General features: G+C 43.3%; 1 protein-coding gene across 1 annotated transcript in view; it reads right to left on the bottom strand.

Moving 5' to 3' along the window:
* Window positions 1-393: 393 nt before the first annotated feature.
* Window positions 394-16169, bottom strand: part of LOC306919142 (FRAS1-related extracellular matrix protein 1-like) — a gene marked incomplete at its 5' end in the record, with an annotated part of 94175 nt that continues 78399 nt past the window's right edge. The window contains 6 exons of the mRNA XM_079531973.1: window positions 394-1082; window positions 1959-2044; window positions 3978-4096; window positions 4718-4981; window positions 7255-7296; window positions 15592-15956. Coding sequence (XP_079388099.1) covers window positions 880-1082; window positions 1959-2044; window positions 3978-4096; window positions 4718-4981; window positions 7255-7296; window positions 15592-15956 — 1079 coding nt within the window. The remainder of the gene's footprint in view (window positions 1083-1958; window positions 2045-3977; window positions 4097-4717; window positions 4982-7254; window positions 7297-15591; window positions 15957-16169) is intronic.

Below are 16169 nucleotides of genomic sequence, written 5' to 3'. Positions count from 1 at the left end.
TATTGGTGTGATTTTGGTCCTGTGAAACTCCAAAGAGAGTTCATGTGATCTGGTGTGCTTAAACATGTTATCCTAGATTTGAGTAACGACGGAAATTATCCTCCTAATGATGTAACTTCTGTAATGAAATCATTTATGTCGAGTTGTGTAATCTTGAATGTCTGTGTTTGAAAACCATGTTGGGGAAATTCTGTACTGTAATGCTGTTATTCTGGTGTCTCGAATGTATTGTTAAGCTGAGGATCGAGGGGGGTAGGAGAGAATTATGGTTTCATATTTCTTTTGCGACAGACGTTTGTTGTCTGTCGAGGGGGGTTGTGTGGAATCTGGAAACAATAATTCTTACAATATCTCATGTTCTTGGGCATAGCATATGGTGATCCTGTTTATTCAGTTGGTCAGACTAGCTGGCTGGCTTAATTGTGCAAGTCATTTCGTCTGCAAGGCCTGTCTTTGATATTCAAGGACAGGGGTGTCGATGGTTTGAGTCTGAGTTCCTGTGACACACCCAAAGTACATTTACATGTGTTGTATCTGAGACAGTTGTTCAAAGGGTAAATGGTTCAAAGGGTCTCTACCTATCTAGGGGGGTGGCCAGTGGCCAGCTGTCTGGAGCTATGTGTATTGTAAAACTGTACTTAAGCAAGTTGATTTCTATGTCAAATTGTCAGTCGATCCGAGGCCGTGAGGCTGGAGGAGCCTATGCCATGCTTTGCTGTATGCTGTGTTGTCGAAATAAACATCAAGGAACATCTAATCTGCTCTGTCGTGCCGTCACAATTCTCTTGCTCTCCAGCTTTTTGGTTAAGTGTCTCTGTACAGTATTTTTGTATGGTTTCGTGTCTATCAGATACGACACGTGCGTGCATGCATGTGTGCTCAGTGAGTGTGAGGTGCCGCTGAGCAGACGTATGGATGTTCGGCCTCAGCGGAGCAGCTCTTGGGGCTCCATGTTCGAGGGTTTTGAACCAGCACACAGGAGGAGGAGGAGGTCCTGACATCTGGAGCAGGCTGTTGGAGCTGGGAGAAGGTCAGTGGACGTCCGTCTGACCAGACCCAATGTCCTGGACCTCCAGACAGCCCTGGGAACCCCCGTGGAGAAGAGAGGCGTTACATTCATTTTGCTCCTATATGACACTAAAATGTGGAACGCCCCACCAACGGCGATTAAGACATGTGAATCCCTAGACTCCTTCAAAGAGCACCTGCGGACGGCTGCGATTCGAAACTGGCCCCTGTAAATAAGTTTTACAATTTTTTTCCTATACTGTACATGTTTTCCCCGTTTTTACTCTATACAATGATGATTTATTTATTTTTCTTCATAGACGTGTATATTTGTACGTATTTAAATGTGACAAAAACAAGTGCTCTTTCTGTTTTCATCCTTGTAGCAGTTTTTGTATTGGCTTGTGCTTTCATTTGAAATGCACCCATTCTACATACTGTAAATTCAATATTCAATCAATCAATCAATCAGCTAAGGACAATCAGAAAACGAAAACGAAAACTAAATAAAAACTAAGCTATGATGACTAAAACTAAGACTAAATATATTGACAATTTTGTCAACAAATACAAACTAGACTAAAATGTTAGGAAGGGACTAGTGGTCCAGTATAAGTCATTTTACACTTGGTTGCATGATCAAATACATTACGACGGCATCAAGGCCCACCAAAATAAACTTTAGTCGACTAAATTAACTGCAGATTTAGTCGACTAAAATCTTATGACATTTAGTTGACTAAAACTTCGGACCTCGGACTAGCGTCTGCTCCCGTGCTTGCGGTTATGGTTAGGTTAGGGTTTGAGGTGGGTTGTCGTGTTTCGGACCAATGACTAGTCGGACCAAACACATGCACCCGGGTTTAGCGTGGACATAAATAGAGCCCTATGACTAAAGAAAAATAGAAAATTGCTTCCAAAAACCACACTGCAGTGAAGGGGTTTCTCACCGATCCAGAAGGGTTTCTTTCCTACAAACTTCCACATCCAGGTCACGTCTCTGGTAGAATGCACACTGACCAGGTTACTGTCTGATCTGCAAGACACAACACAGTAACGTTACAGTACCAGGACACAACACAGTAACGTTACAGTACCAGGACACAACACAGTAACGTTACAGTACCAGGACACAACAAAGTAACGTTACAGTACCAGGGCACAACACAGTAACGTTACAGTACCAGGGCACAACAAAGTAACGTTACAGTACCAGGACACAACACAGTAACGTTACAGTACCAGGACACAACACAGTAACGTCACAGTACCAGGACACAACACAGTAACGTTACAGTACCAGGGCACAACACAGTAACGTTACAGTACCAGGGCACAACACAGTAACGTTACAGTACCAGGACACAACACAGTAACGTTACAGTACCAGGACACAACACAGTAACGTCACAGTACCAGGACACAACAAAGTAACGTTACAGTACCAGGACACAACACAGTAACGTTACAGTACCAGGACACAACACAGTAACGTTACAGTACCAGGGCACAACACAGTAACGTTACAGTACCAGGGCACAACACAGTAACGTTACAGTACCAGGACACAACACAGTAACGTCACAGTACCAGGGCACAACACAGTAACGTTACAGTACCAGGACACAACACAGTAACGTTACAGTACCAGGACACAACACAGTAACGTTACAGTACCAGGGCTGGCTTGTGATTGTGATTTCATTTTGTTTGTTGCCACGGACATACAAAATGAGCGGACAATAATATTACCAGAAACACATTTAAAACCCATTTTGGGCTTAGCATTATGCTATGCTTTAGCTATTGGAAAATAGCAGATCTACAAGCTCATAGCATGCCACCGAGTGGCGCGCTACGAGCTTGTAGGTCTGCTATTTTTGAAAAATCGAAGAACGACTGACATAGACACATAGCTTTTTAAAAAAAATGTAATTTTCAAACAGACATTTTTAGAATCTGATCTCAGGTCAAAATGGGTTAAGAGTAGTTGGCCTACTTAGGACCATGACAGTTCTGTAACTCTACTACTCTACTCTGAGAGTGTACAAATGGAACCAAATTGACTAATTTACGGGTCAATGTGGTTCCATTGGTACCCTCTCAGAGTTAAGGGGGTCCTTACAAATAAAACATTTGAGAACCACTTGTACTAGTAGTTGGGACTCATAGGGCAGTATTATGCGTGTCTTAAGTACCAGGTCTTATTACTTAACTTAAGACCTGGAGGCGTGATCAATGCCATTTGGCTATTCTGAGTGGCCAAACAGCATTGACCACTCCTCCAGGTCTTAAGTTAAGTCATAAGACCTGGTACTTAAGACACGCATAATACTGCCCTATATAATGTGCCATATAGTGTCATAGTAAATCAGTACATATTCTGAAGAAAACCTGGAGTCTTGGCATTCAGTAATTGGGTCTTATGACTAAAATATAAACATTATAATGGTGTGTAAAGCAGAAAATCTCAAATTTGCCACGGACAAGACAAAGTCTTTGCAACGGACACATTTGTCCGTGTAGGGACATTGATTGACCCCCTGTCAAACATGCTGTGAAACATGAAGTGCAGTGAACATACTAGTATATTCAGTATATTTAGTACTATACTATAGTATACTATAGTATAGTATGACAGCAGTGGTGGAAAGTAACTAAGTACAGTTTTGAGGTATTTGTTGAGTACGTCAGATGTTATACTCCACTACATTTCAGAGGCAAATATTATACTTTTACTCCCTTACTCACTATTTGAAAACTTGAGTTACTAGTTACTTTGTAGATTTTGAATATAAAAAAAAAGACAGTAGCCAATGAAGTCTTTTTGACCTTAAGTCAGCTTGTGTGGTATAGCTGGCCTTACTTCAGTCATGTGTTAAAGGTCTGGCTCAGCCTGGTCAGAAGGTAAAACACTGCACTCTGGTGGTCCAGATATGAAAGTGGGGTTATGAAGCGTGTTTGCTTACAGCAGTGAACAGGCCCGCTGAGCGCTGCCCCAAGTGGCCACTCCTGGACCCTGCAGGTAGCAATGTCTCCTGTAATGAGTCCAACCGTCTGGACACCCACTGACCACTGGCTGGACCGTCTGACACACACACACACACACACACACACACACACACACACACACACACACACACACACACACAACAGATGAATTATGATATCTGACCTAAGATCTATGGTCTAAGATCTATTCTATGACATCTAAAGCTCACGTGTCCGAAATTCAAAGGCATCAAAAGCAGCAGATCTACAAATTCGAAACGCATTTTGAGCTTGCAGATCTGCTATAGTTTGATGCTTGTGTGTGACATGATCACATAGGGCGTTAATTTACGAGAAAACCCCCCCCACAAAAAGTTAAAATATGGAGTAAATATGCAAAGATATGATTTTATAATAATTTATCTTCAATATTCCAGGTTGTTCTTTTTTAACTTATATAATTATCCCCCAATTGTTGCAACCAATTTTCCCACCCAGTGTCAATAGTCAATATTATGTAATCCTGGGCGCTACACTATAGCTCTGCCAACCTGGGGAGAGCAACGGACTTATTTCAATGCATGAGCGTCCAAGCCGCTTCTTTTGACCGACAGCGCTACCGACTGTGCCACCGCGCCCCTGAGGTTCCTGGTTGTTCCCTATTTTTACAGAAACAGAGAAGCTGCAATTTGATTCTAAGAGTGTTCCAGGTGCCTACCTTGTGTTGCCTGGTGACAGGGTGGCCTCTGGTTAATTCTGGGCTGTCCATCTGAGGTTGGTCCCTGAACCCCTGACCTCCGACCTCCTGCTGGAGTCCCGGGAACATCTGGGGATCAGGCCCCACCCCCTGCAGCCTCACCTGGAGTCCAGGGAACACCTGGGGATCAGGCACCGCCCCCTGCAGCCTCACCTGGAGTCCAGGGAACACCTGGGGAGCAGGCTCCACCTCCTCCTCCAGCCTCAGAGATGTCAGACTGTGGAACTGATGGAACAGTGTGCAAACAATGATCTCTCTGATCGAGTAACTTGAGGCATGACCAAATTTGGGCATAATCTGAGCACCTGTGACAGACAACTTGGACTTTCTGTAACAACATTTTAGACCAAAATACATATGTATAGTACAGATACTAACGGCAGATGACGTTTAAATGTAAACTGACTGATTTCAACTTTCCTGGCTTGTAAATGTATCGCTTCTAATGAAAGACCTTCCTGGTCCTAAATGTAAACTTCATGGTTTATAATACAAACTTCTAATGTAAACTTCAATAAACGGCATGGCTTATTGCGACGGCAGGTCACATTTACTATGCAATTGTGCATTTCCTGTCAGTCAGTCAGTGTATCACTCAAAATCCCCATACATGGGGAAAGCCCCCATATATGGTGCCCAGGTCCCTGATATCATAGTAAAAGCGACTTGCTGTCGCTGTGGAAATATCCATGATATTGGTATTGTTCAATAATGAAGGTACTATCCCAGAGTTGACTCGACAAGAGGTCACCATTACTGCTGGCAAAGCAAGTTAACAGGAAGGTGTGAAATGTGACACCTCCGTCTCCCTCTAAGAGAATGTCAGTGCTTGTAACTATTGTATGTACCAATATTTGTCTACTAAAACTCCTCAGTGTAATTATCCATTGAATGTCTAATTATTGTAATGTAGCAGTAATGTATGGATTGAATGTATAGACTTGGAGTAGTCAGACAAAGGACTGCCATAATGAAGCAAGCCGGAGAAACTTCCTCAAATAGGCCTCACACACAACGGGGGAGCTGATAAGGGCAAACTGCCGGTGAATAGCTGAAATCAGCAAACAGCAGTTGTGTAACCAGAGCCACTGTAAACCAGTTCTACTAGCCGGCCAAAGCACATGTCAGTTGTAATACTTCCTGGTCTTTCAACCAATAGAAAGGCTGTTACAATGTGCCAGCAGCCAATGATGCCAGGTTGGTACGGAACCGCCCACAGGGCGGGCTCCACTGAACAGAGATTTTATAAACCCTGCGTGGGGCTCTAGCAGTCAGATTCAAACCAACTACGAAGAATCCACACCTCATGTAACCACATGGACATGATGAACAACAACTCACATTAGACCAATGGTAATTATTGATACATAATGCAAACTATTAATAATCAATGAATAATGTGTTATCCATGTGTTGTAACCTGCCTGTAATTGACGAATGCTATGTATATCTCTGTTTCATCTGTACAGGTTTTTTACCTAAACGAACCACTAAACGAACCACTAAACGAACCACTAAACGAACCACTAAACGAAACTAAACGAACCTAACTAACGTCTAACCTAAACTGGGTTAAAACTAACCCTTAAACCAATCCTAGATAATTAGTTCATGTGTTTAAATGTATGTTTGTTAAACGACAATAAAAGTATAAAAGACACTTGGGTTATATTATTTAGACAGTTTGAGTAAAGACATACTCTTTTGTGCAGTTGTGGCCTTTCAGTAGGCGTAGCTATGGACCATGATGCTATCAACTTAGCAAGTTAAATCGTGGATAGCTATAAATCTGAACAGTCGCAATTAAGCCCACAGATCCCTGATGTCATCAATATTGGCCAGCAACTCTACATCTGACCTCAAACCTCAAACCCTTAGATCTCCATATAAGGATATACCTGTATGTCAGAACCTGTTCTGACATTCCATATGTTGATCCTTCTCCAACCACCCTTCCTCTTCGATGTCTATCCATTTAAACACTAGACGGGCCTAGACGGGCCTGCCCCAACGTTATTAATTCAGCCGCGCCCGGCAGCCGGCGAAAACTCAACAGGCCCGAAACATTAAGGCATTGCCCAACCTGGGCCCTCATCAAACCCTGTAAACTCAAGACACTGCCTCCGCTGCCACCCTTAGATCTCCATATATGGAGCTGACCTGTTCTGACATTCCATATGTTGATCTGACCTCATCAAAACCTGTACACTCAAAACACAGTCCATATATGGCTAGTACAGAATTCATTCCATATGTTGATCTGACCCCCCATGCCAAAGCGCCAGCGCTTGCCCAGCAGTCTGCCGTCACCCAGGCGGATTCGTGCACGCGACCTCGAGGTCTCTTCTCGCCCTCAAGCGTCTTACTGGTAATATAATCTTCCTTATTTATAAAGTAGACGTCCTGGTTTATAATGCAAACTTAATGGATTATAAATGTAAAGTTACTGGTTTATGAACTTCTGATGTGTTTCTAATATAAACTGACAGTCGTCTTACCGTCCAGACTCTTTCTTCAGTCTTCTGTCCAGACTGCTGGACCTACAGATGCCAAGAAAAATGTTTCAATCAATTAACCTTCATTTATTTATGCACATCTAGATCTGCTATTTCCACTACTTCTTAGACTTTTTGGAATATATATATATATATATATATATATATATATATATATATATATACATATACATATACATATACATATACATATACATACATATACATATATAGTGTATATATATTAGTATCGTGACATATTAGTGTTGTCACGATACTGGATCTTACACTTCGATACGATATTCTGAAAAGTATTGATATTTCGATACCATTTTCGATACCACGCAACCATGGCGATTTTAGTGCAAAATAATATTTTTATTTCAAGAAAAATACAGAACTTGAGGTTGTGCTTTTATAAAAGCTGTGCAATCTTATGCATTGTCATACCTATTAAAGAAATATAGAATATGAACATTACAACAATCAACAATGAAAACAATGTTCACTTGTTTAACAGTTCAACACTTGTTGAAAAGCCTGAGATACTAGTGGTACCGTGTAACACATTCAAAAGGCATAAAAGTTCAAGTAAAAATCAAAGCAAATACAGTACAATATATTCTCATCTTGTCTATTCAAGTAACAACTTAAGTGCAACTGAGGTATAGTACACAATATAAACTTGAAGTACTACAAACAAAGTACAAACTCTGAACCCTGAAATGATCAACTGTCTGGAAGTTCTATTATTTCTTATACAGTAACAGTACACTAGTACAGTATGTGCAACTGCAAAATAATGCAATAATGTAATTTAAAGTAATAGAAGCAGACAAGCAGTTATATTGAAAAGGCACTTTTTGACAATTGAAAATAAATAAATAAATGCAACAAAACAAAACAGTGCAACTGTGCAACAATGCAATCTAATGCATTTTCAATAAAATTCAAAACAAAATAGTTTGTGCTAGGAACACCAACATGTCAATCTGTAAGTCGTGCCCTTCTTGGACTGCAAATAAACCCTGATGTACTGAATACATTCCCATTAACGTTGCGATGGGAACGATGTACAAAAACGAATTTCACCCACTTCTTTACCCTGTAAACCTGTGATGTGACAATAAAACTGATTCTGATTCTGATTCTGATTCTGATTCTGATTCTACACGCTCTGAAGCTACACTTGAAGCAGCGATGCATAAGTACTTCTTAGCAAAGTGGGCAAGGTGAGGTAACATTTGGTCATGTCTTCTCCACCATTTGAGTGGGTCCTCTGCTGCATTGAGTTCAGGTATCTTTTCATAGATTGAGAACTCTTTTTGGAGTCCTGCGCCTGCAGCAGGAACCCCCTCATCAACCTCCTCATCATGACTCTTTTTTCTCCCTGTATGCTCCCTTCAGACTCGTTTTCTTTTTCTTTGCTGGTTGCTGGGCCTCTGGAGATGGGGGTAGTGGAATTGGGGCTCCTGTTTGCAGTAAATTGGCAAGAGTTTGTTTTACCTCCTCTCTTAAAGTAACAATACTGGACTTGGAGCGTGGATCAAGGAACGAGGCTGTGTTCAGTAGCCCGTCCTCATATCTTTGCCTGAGATCCCCTGCAATCTTTTCTTTCATTTGAATTGTAAGTCTGCCGTCACCTGTCTTAACGGTCAAACAATTGAATATCTTCCAACATAGGGGAAGGACCGCTTGCACAACCTCAAGAGCTTCAATGTCGTTGTCCCTGGGTATGAGGTGCCTTTTCTTTTTATTTTCAGGCTTCGTTAGATCAGCATGTGGTCCTGGAACTCCAGCTCCAACACCTTTAAGAAAAGAAAAAGAGAAAGAAGAGAAATTACTGCACTGCAAAGCAATCAACACATTTTAATACACTTAAAACTGGTAAAACATAGGCCAAATTGTAAAATAAAATAAATGGCAAAAATGGTGAAAATAGCTGATCTACAAGCTCACCTCCTTTTGTTTTGCCTTCAACTGTCGAAGCATCTTTGGAGACCTGCTGAATGCAGACACAGTCTGTCTGAGTCTTGACAGTACCGCAGGCACACGATCCATATTCAGGCCCTTGTTAACGGCGAGGTGGAGGTTGTGCCCAAAACAGGGGACCCATGTGAAGTCCTCCATGAATGCCTTCTTATTGTTTGAAGCATTATCAGTAGTGATGCCAGTCATGTTTGACATGTCCAGCTCCCATGTTTCACGTACCGTCTCCTCCAGTGCCTCCTTCAGGTTCTCCCCTGTGTGATCAGAGTGCATCCCAGAACAGCCCCAAACACCAGCTCTGCATGTCCCAGGAGTCTGTTATAAATTGGAGCGTTACTGCCATGTAACAGGAGTTGGCCCTGCTGGTCCATAGGTCAGTGGTACAGGCATAGAATGGATTGCTCTGAAAGCTGTCCATAACTTCAGATTTGACCTCGTTGTAAAGGGCAGGGATTTCAGTGGCCATTAAATAAGTATGTGAAGGAATGGAAAATCTACAATCTAACTGGCGAAGAAGATATTTAAACCCAGGTTTCTCAACCGTGTAAATGGGGATCTTATCAATGCAGATATACTGTGCTACGGTCTTGTTCAGTCTTATGGCGTCCCGTGACTTGGGATCATAGACTCTCTGTTGTTCAAAGGCATCACTTATTTTAGGTTGTGGCGTTGCCGTTGCTGCAGTTTCATTCGGATTCTTCTCTGCAGCTTCTTCTCTCTGGTGCTAAAAGAGAAATATAACAGAATGGATTGTTTTTATTTTGATTATTTCTAAACATTTATTTAGTGTTTCCTCTTTAAATTAGGCCTTTAAAATAACTGATCTTATTGATTAATCATAGAAAGAATCCAAAGTACACGTAATAGTAAAGCACAACAGTAAACAGTTCATTATTTTCTGACCATACTATTCAGTATTATTCACCACATCATCTTGGTTTCTATTCATATATTAACCAATGCATCCTGTCTAAAATACTAGGCTAGCCTATATCCGGTATTCAGTCACACGCACGCACGCATGCTTCCGTATCCTCCTCTGTAGACCGCAATGCAACCTAACATTGTTTAGCGATAGCTCGGAAGAGCGATAACTTGGAAGAGTTCACTAAGGCGCTGGAAAAGGCCTTTACCACCACGCAGCCAGAAGGAAGTGCTCAGCAAAGATGGAGCTGCTTGAGGGATAAACTGCACAGCATAGCACTGAAGGTGTTTGGAAGGAAGAAACGTTTGTCTCAGGACTGGTTTGAGACCCACTCAAGCGACCTCAGCCCTGTGATGGAAGTAAAGCGAGCTGCTTTGCTTAAATACAAACGATGCCCCACCCGGTCCTCACTACAAGCCTTACGAACAGCAAGGAGCATAGCCCAGAAAACTGCTAGGCGCTGTGCAAATGATTATTTTCTGCAGATCTGCGAAGACATTCAAACAGCAGCTGACGCAGGCAACATTCGTGGGGTTTACGATGGCATAAAATCAGCTATCGGACCTGCACTGCAGAAAACTGCACCCCTTAAGTCTCCAACAGGAGAGATCATCAGAGACAAAGGGAAGCAGATGGAGAGATGGGTGGAACATTATTCAGATCTTTACTCCAGGGAGAGCACCATCTCTGATTCTACAGTGGAGGCAATCAAGAGCCTGCCGACCATGGAGGAGTTGGATGAAATGCCATCCCTGGAGGAATTGAGCAAAGCCATCGACCGCCTACCTTCCGGAAAGGCTCCAGGCCTAGATGGTATCCCACCTGAAGTTGTCAAGTGTGCAAAGGGACCCATGCTAAACAACTTGCATGAACTTCTCCTCCAATGTTGGGAGGAGAGTGCTGTACCACAAGACATGCGGGACTGCAGCATTATCACCCTCTATAAGAACAAAGGGGATAGAAGCGACTGCAACAATAAGGTATCTCTCTGCTTAGCATAGTGGGGAAGCTCTTCGCCCGTGTTGTTCTGAACAGGCTCCAGAAGCTTGCAGAGAGAATATACCCCGAGTCGCAGTATGGCTTCAGGTCCGAGCGATCCACGATTGATCTTCTCTCTACGCCAACTGCAAGAGAAATGCAGGGAACAGAGGATGCCTCTGTACGTTGCTTTTGTTGACCTGACCAAGGCCTTTGATCTGATAAGTCGTGATGGCCTCTTCAAGATCTTGAACAAAATAGGATGCCCCCCAAAGCTCCTAAAGCTGATCCAGTCTTTCCATACAGATATGAGAGGCATTGTCCAGTTCGATGGAGCATCCTCGGATGCTTTCAACATCCGCAGTGGTGTGAAGCAGGGCTGTGTCCTTGCTCCAACGCTTTTTGGCATCTACTTTGCTGTAATGCTGCAACATGCTTTTGGACAGTCAACTGATGGCATATACCTCCATACAAGATCAGATGGAAAGCTATTCAGCCTCTCACGCATGAGGGCAAAGACTAAAGTCAGGAAATTCCTCATCAGGGACATGCTCTTTGCAGATGACGCTGCACTGGTAGCTCACTCACAAGAGCAGCTGCAAACACTCATGGATCAGCTCTCCAATGCATGCACAGACTTCAGACTAACCATCAGCTTGAAAAAAACAAACATTTGTTGAGAACCCCCCTTCAATCACCATATCAGACTATACACTGGAAGCAGTGCACCAGTTTACCTACCTTGGCTCTACAATCACGGATAACCTCTGCTTAGACCCTGACATCGATCGGAGGATTGGTCGAGCTGCAACAACTTTTGCTAGGCTAAACCAGAGAGTATGGACCAACAGTAAACTATCGACCCACACCAAGATGGCTGTCTACAAGGCATGCATCATCAGTATCCTGCTGTATGGGAGTGAGTCCTGGATCACATACTCAAGACAAGAACGACGCCTCAAAGCATTTCACATGCGAAACCTCAGACGCATCCTTAACATCAAATGGCAAGATCGTGTCACAAATGAGGAAGTCCTCAAACAGGCTCAGATGCCCAGCCTCTACACCATGTTACGCCAACGACGTCTTAAATGGCTCGGCCATGTTCGCCGCATGTCAGACGGGAGGATCCCCAAGGACCTGCTCTATGGACAGCTTGCCACTGGCACCAGGCCAGTGGGCCGACCCACCTGCGGTTCAAAGACGTCTGCAAGCGCGACATGAAATCCATGGGCATAGGAGTAGACAACTGGGAGGACAGTGCAAGTGATCGTGCCTGCTGGAGGCATGAGGTCTGGACTGGAATCCAGAAGAGCGAAGCGGAGCTGAACAAAGCAGCAGCAGAAAGGAGAGCTAGGCGAAAGGCACCTCAATCGGCGTCAGCGCATTCAAATGTCATCACTGCCAAAGAGACTGTCACTCACGTGTTGGGCTGCTCAGACACACAAAGTACTGTTCCCTCAGCACCACCTGATCCAATCCAAGTGCGCTTGTGCCATAGTCTCTCGAGACTGAAGGCCACTACTACTACCAAAGCAGCTTAACATTAGCAACAGCTTTAGCCATCGTAGGACGACACACAGTACACAGAAACACCGACATATTATAACTATAACACACAAGTCAAGTTACCAACCTCTTTGAACTGTTTGTGAAGGTCTTGGTGTCTATCCTGCAGGTGCTTTGCTAAGTTGCTTGTGTTAGCTCCTTTTGTCGGCACAACACGGTGGCATCTCTTGCACATGGGTCTGTAAATGTCCTTTGGTTTTCCGTGTCCATCCGATTCAAATCCAAAGTATTTCCAAACGGCACTTCTGCCTTTCTCTTTATCTAGCAGAACATGCTGCGAAGCAGGGCCGTAGGAGACATGGGCCGCGGAGCGGCTCACGGCACGGTCGCGAACCATTTGTTGGGCCACCGGGAAGAGAAAAGGAATAAAAAAGCCTCAAATAGGGCAGGCACTTGGACCATGCGGCCACTGACTCGGAGGGGGAAGTGAGGGAAACGACAGATCTACCAGGCGCATGGGGCTGCTGCCCCTGTCATTTATATGGAACGAACGTACGCTTAGCTTGATGCTAACGCGACTCCCCCCCCCCCCCCCCCCCCCTCTCTCTCTCTCTCTCTTTAACGCGCGATAGAGAGACGCGTCTCTCTCTCTCTCTCTCTCTCTCAGCAGGGAATCATAGCTTCAAATTGACATTGGTTGTTAATTTAAATTGATGTGTTGATGTTATTATGGTATTTACCATAGGCAATATGCCAATATTGAAAAAAGTTAAAATGACCAGTGAGCAGGCTCATCAAAAAGGTAAGATTTGCACTAGGCTATTTCTGCTGTGCAGACCCGTTTTTACCCGAAAATAACGACTTTATAACCGGAAATACCCGATTTTTTTCGCACGCATGTGGGCCGGAGTATCGAGTATAGAGTATAGAGTATCGATACATCGATACAATGAAAAAGTCATATTGAACGGTTTTAATTTTTCAGAATCGATATTTATCGATATATCGATATTTTCGACAACACTAATATATAAAATACTCTTGAACAATTAGAATTATTCTTGATATTTTGATTCTTGATCTTTTTAACACTAGCATGTCTGAATTAAAATCACTACTACTATGACGGCTAACGGTCAGGCTGACCGGTGTTTTTCGTGCAATTCCATTGGCCACTCTCTCCCTGCATCTCTTCACACCTCTCCCCCCGTGGCGGGGGGTTGACGACTTGCCATTGTCTTCTAAATGTCACATTCCAACTAATTCAAGGCAGCGTTTCAACTCGACAGGACAACTCAAAGTTATTTTTCAACATGTATTTATTTAGCTATGCTCAATAGATAGGTGGAAACAATACGCCAGTCAGTCAACACACCATATTTCACCATATTTTTGATGCGCTGATATATGAAATGAATATGCGCGACAGCTGTGCGTGCGTGCGTGCAAATCAGAAAAGTTTAGGCTACAGACAAAGGAGTTGGGAGTTTGGGAGCGGCCGGCTAGCCACATATTAGCCTATATATATTTTAAAAATACCCAGCATAATTGTTGGGAAGGCTAAGCCTGGCCTAGCCGCCGCCTATGATCGATGTAATTTATATATATTTGATTTATTGTGCCAGCAGAGAGATCCGTAGCAGCAGCACGGTTTATATATACACCATAGGATAGATCAAGTCATGTGACGCATCACCGCCACAAATAGTGCTACAGCGTTATCTAAAATGCACTTCCGCATACCTCACCGTCAGTTACTTGGATATTTTCTCCCTCTCCACGAGAGAGGGAGGGAGAGAGAAAAAAGAGAGCCGTGATGCGTGGAAATCAGTTCCACTGGTCGCGTGCAGAAAAGTTATTTTCTTTTTCATTTCAGTTTACCAAACTATAATTATAGTGACGATGTGAGCGCTATATATTCAATATAGCGCTAGCTATAGCTAGTTTCTGTACAACACACCATATTTTCTTTTTCATTTCAGAAACTATAATTATAGTGACGATCTGAGCGCTATATATTCAATATAGCGCTCACATGTCACTATAATTAATTACCCTTGCGCAGCAATTACACTGTCCATCTTTGTATTGAGACAATAAAATAAATACGACATTAGCGTTATATATTGTCATTTGTATATAGAGGGGATACATTATAGGGAAGGAGGTCTATCGCGTTGGAATGATTCATGTCATTGATTCATGTCATTTTTACACTGTTCGTTTAGCGTGCCCTCCGAAAAATAAAGTAAAAATATTTTTGATGCGCTGATATATGAAATGAATATGCGCGACATAGTCACAATGCTATAAACTTTATTATTCCAACATAATTATGCTAAAGATGGTGTGTATAGTCAACATATTTCTTTTTCCGTTTCGAGAAATAAAGTCAGACATCGTTATTTCTGCAAACCGCATATAAGAAATATAACATCTAAAACAACATTTAGTTTATGTAAGTTTGTAATGTAAGTTTGCCTACATGTGGACTTCCACATGTAGGTTGGAATGCAAATGACACATTAGCTTGAACAATGCCCGTCTCCAGCCGGGAGGAAGGTGTGAACAGCACGGCTTGTGGGGGAGAAAGGGTGAGGGCTCTAAGAGCGGTCCCACGGACCGCAAAAGAGCAGACATTTTAGTAGAATTATGTCTAAAATCATATTTCCAAAACGTTTCAGATGAAAAAAAAAACAGAGATGGTTTGAATCGAACATTTAGAAAAAGTCATGCAAGGGGAACTTTCTCAGGACTTCATGGGCAAAGAAAATCCACTTCAAAATTTCAAAATCGGTCAGCCTGACCGCTCCGACGCGCTAGTGTTAAATAATATACTGTAAATATTTGTGTATATGTTGGAAACATTTTTTTTTTACCCGAGAGACCCATACAAATTGATCTGCGACCAAAAATTTGGGAATCAACTACAAACCAACCCTGGTCTGTGGAGCTCCGGCTCGGACCCTGTGTGTGCCGCCGCCGCCCCTGGTGGCCAGTGAAGGTATGCCGGGGTGGAGGTGGGTGTGGCTGAGGGTGTGGCCAGCAGAGCCTGGCTGGTCCTGGAGGGCGGGGTCTCCGTGGTCGTTGTAGCGGTCCGGGACGTCTCCACGGGGACGGTGGGGAGGGGCCTGGGACCGGCTCTCCCACAGCACCTCCACCTCGATGTCCGTGATTGGATCCTCCGCCTCCAGCTCCTGCTGCTCCTCCTCCTTCTGCTGCCTGGGGGGAGGAGGAGGAGGCGGATGAAGGGGGCGTGTCCTCTCCTCCTCGCTCACCATCAGGTCCTCCGGGTCACACATCCCTGATGAGAGAGAGAGAGAGAGAGAGAGGGAGAGAGAGAGATTGCAAACATGACTAATCCTCCTACATTAAACTCATTCACTGCCAGATGAAATACAAAAATGTAACCCACCCTGACAAACAGTAAGTCATTGTAAGTATAAGTATGTCATATGAAAAGCAGGGAACCATAGCTTCAAACATATTGGTTGTTCAGTCTGACCCATCATGTTTA

This window comes from Electrona antarctica (genome assembly GCF_951216825.1).
Source record: "Electrona antarctica genome assembly, contig: scaffold_395, whole genome shotgun sequence".
Classification (NCBI taxonomy): domain Eukaryota; kingdom Metazoa; phylum Chordata; class Actinopteri; order Myctophiformes; family Myctophidae; genus Electrona; species Electrona antarctica.
This window is presented reverse-complemented; position numbering and strand designations above follow the sequence as displayed.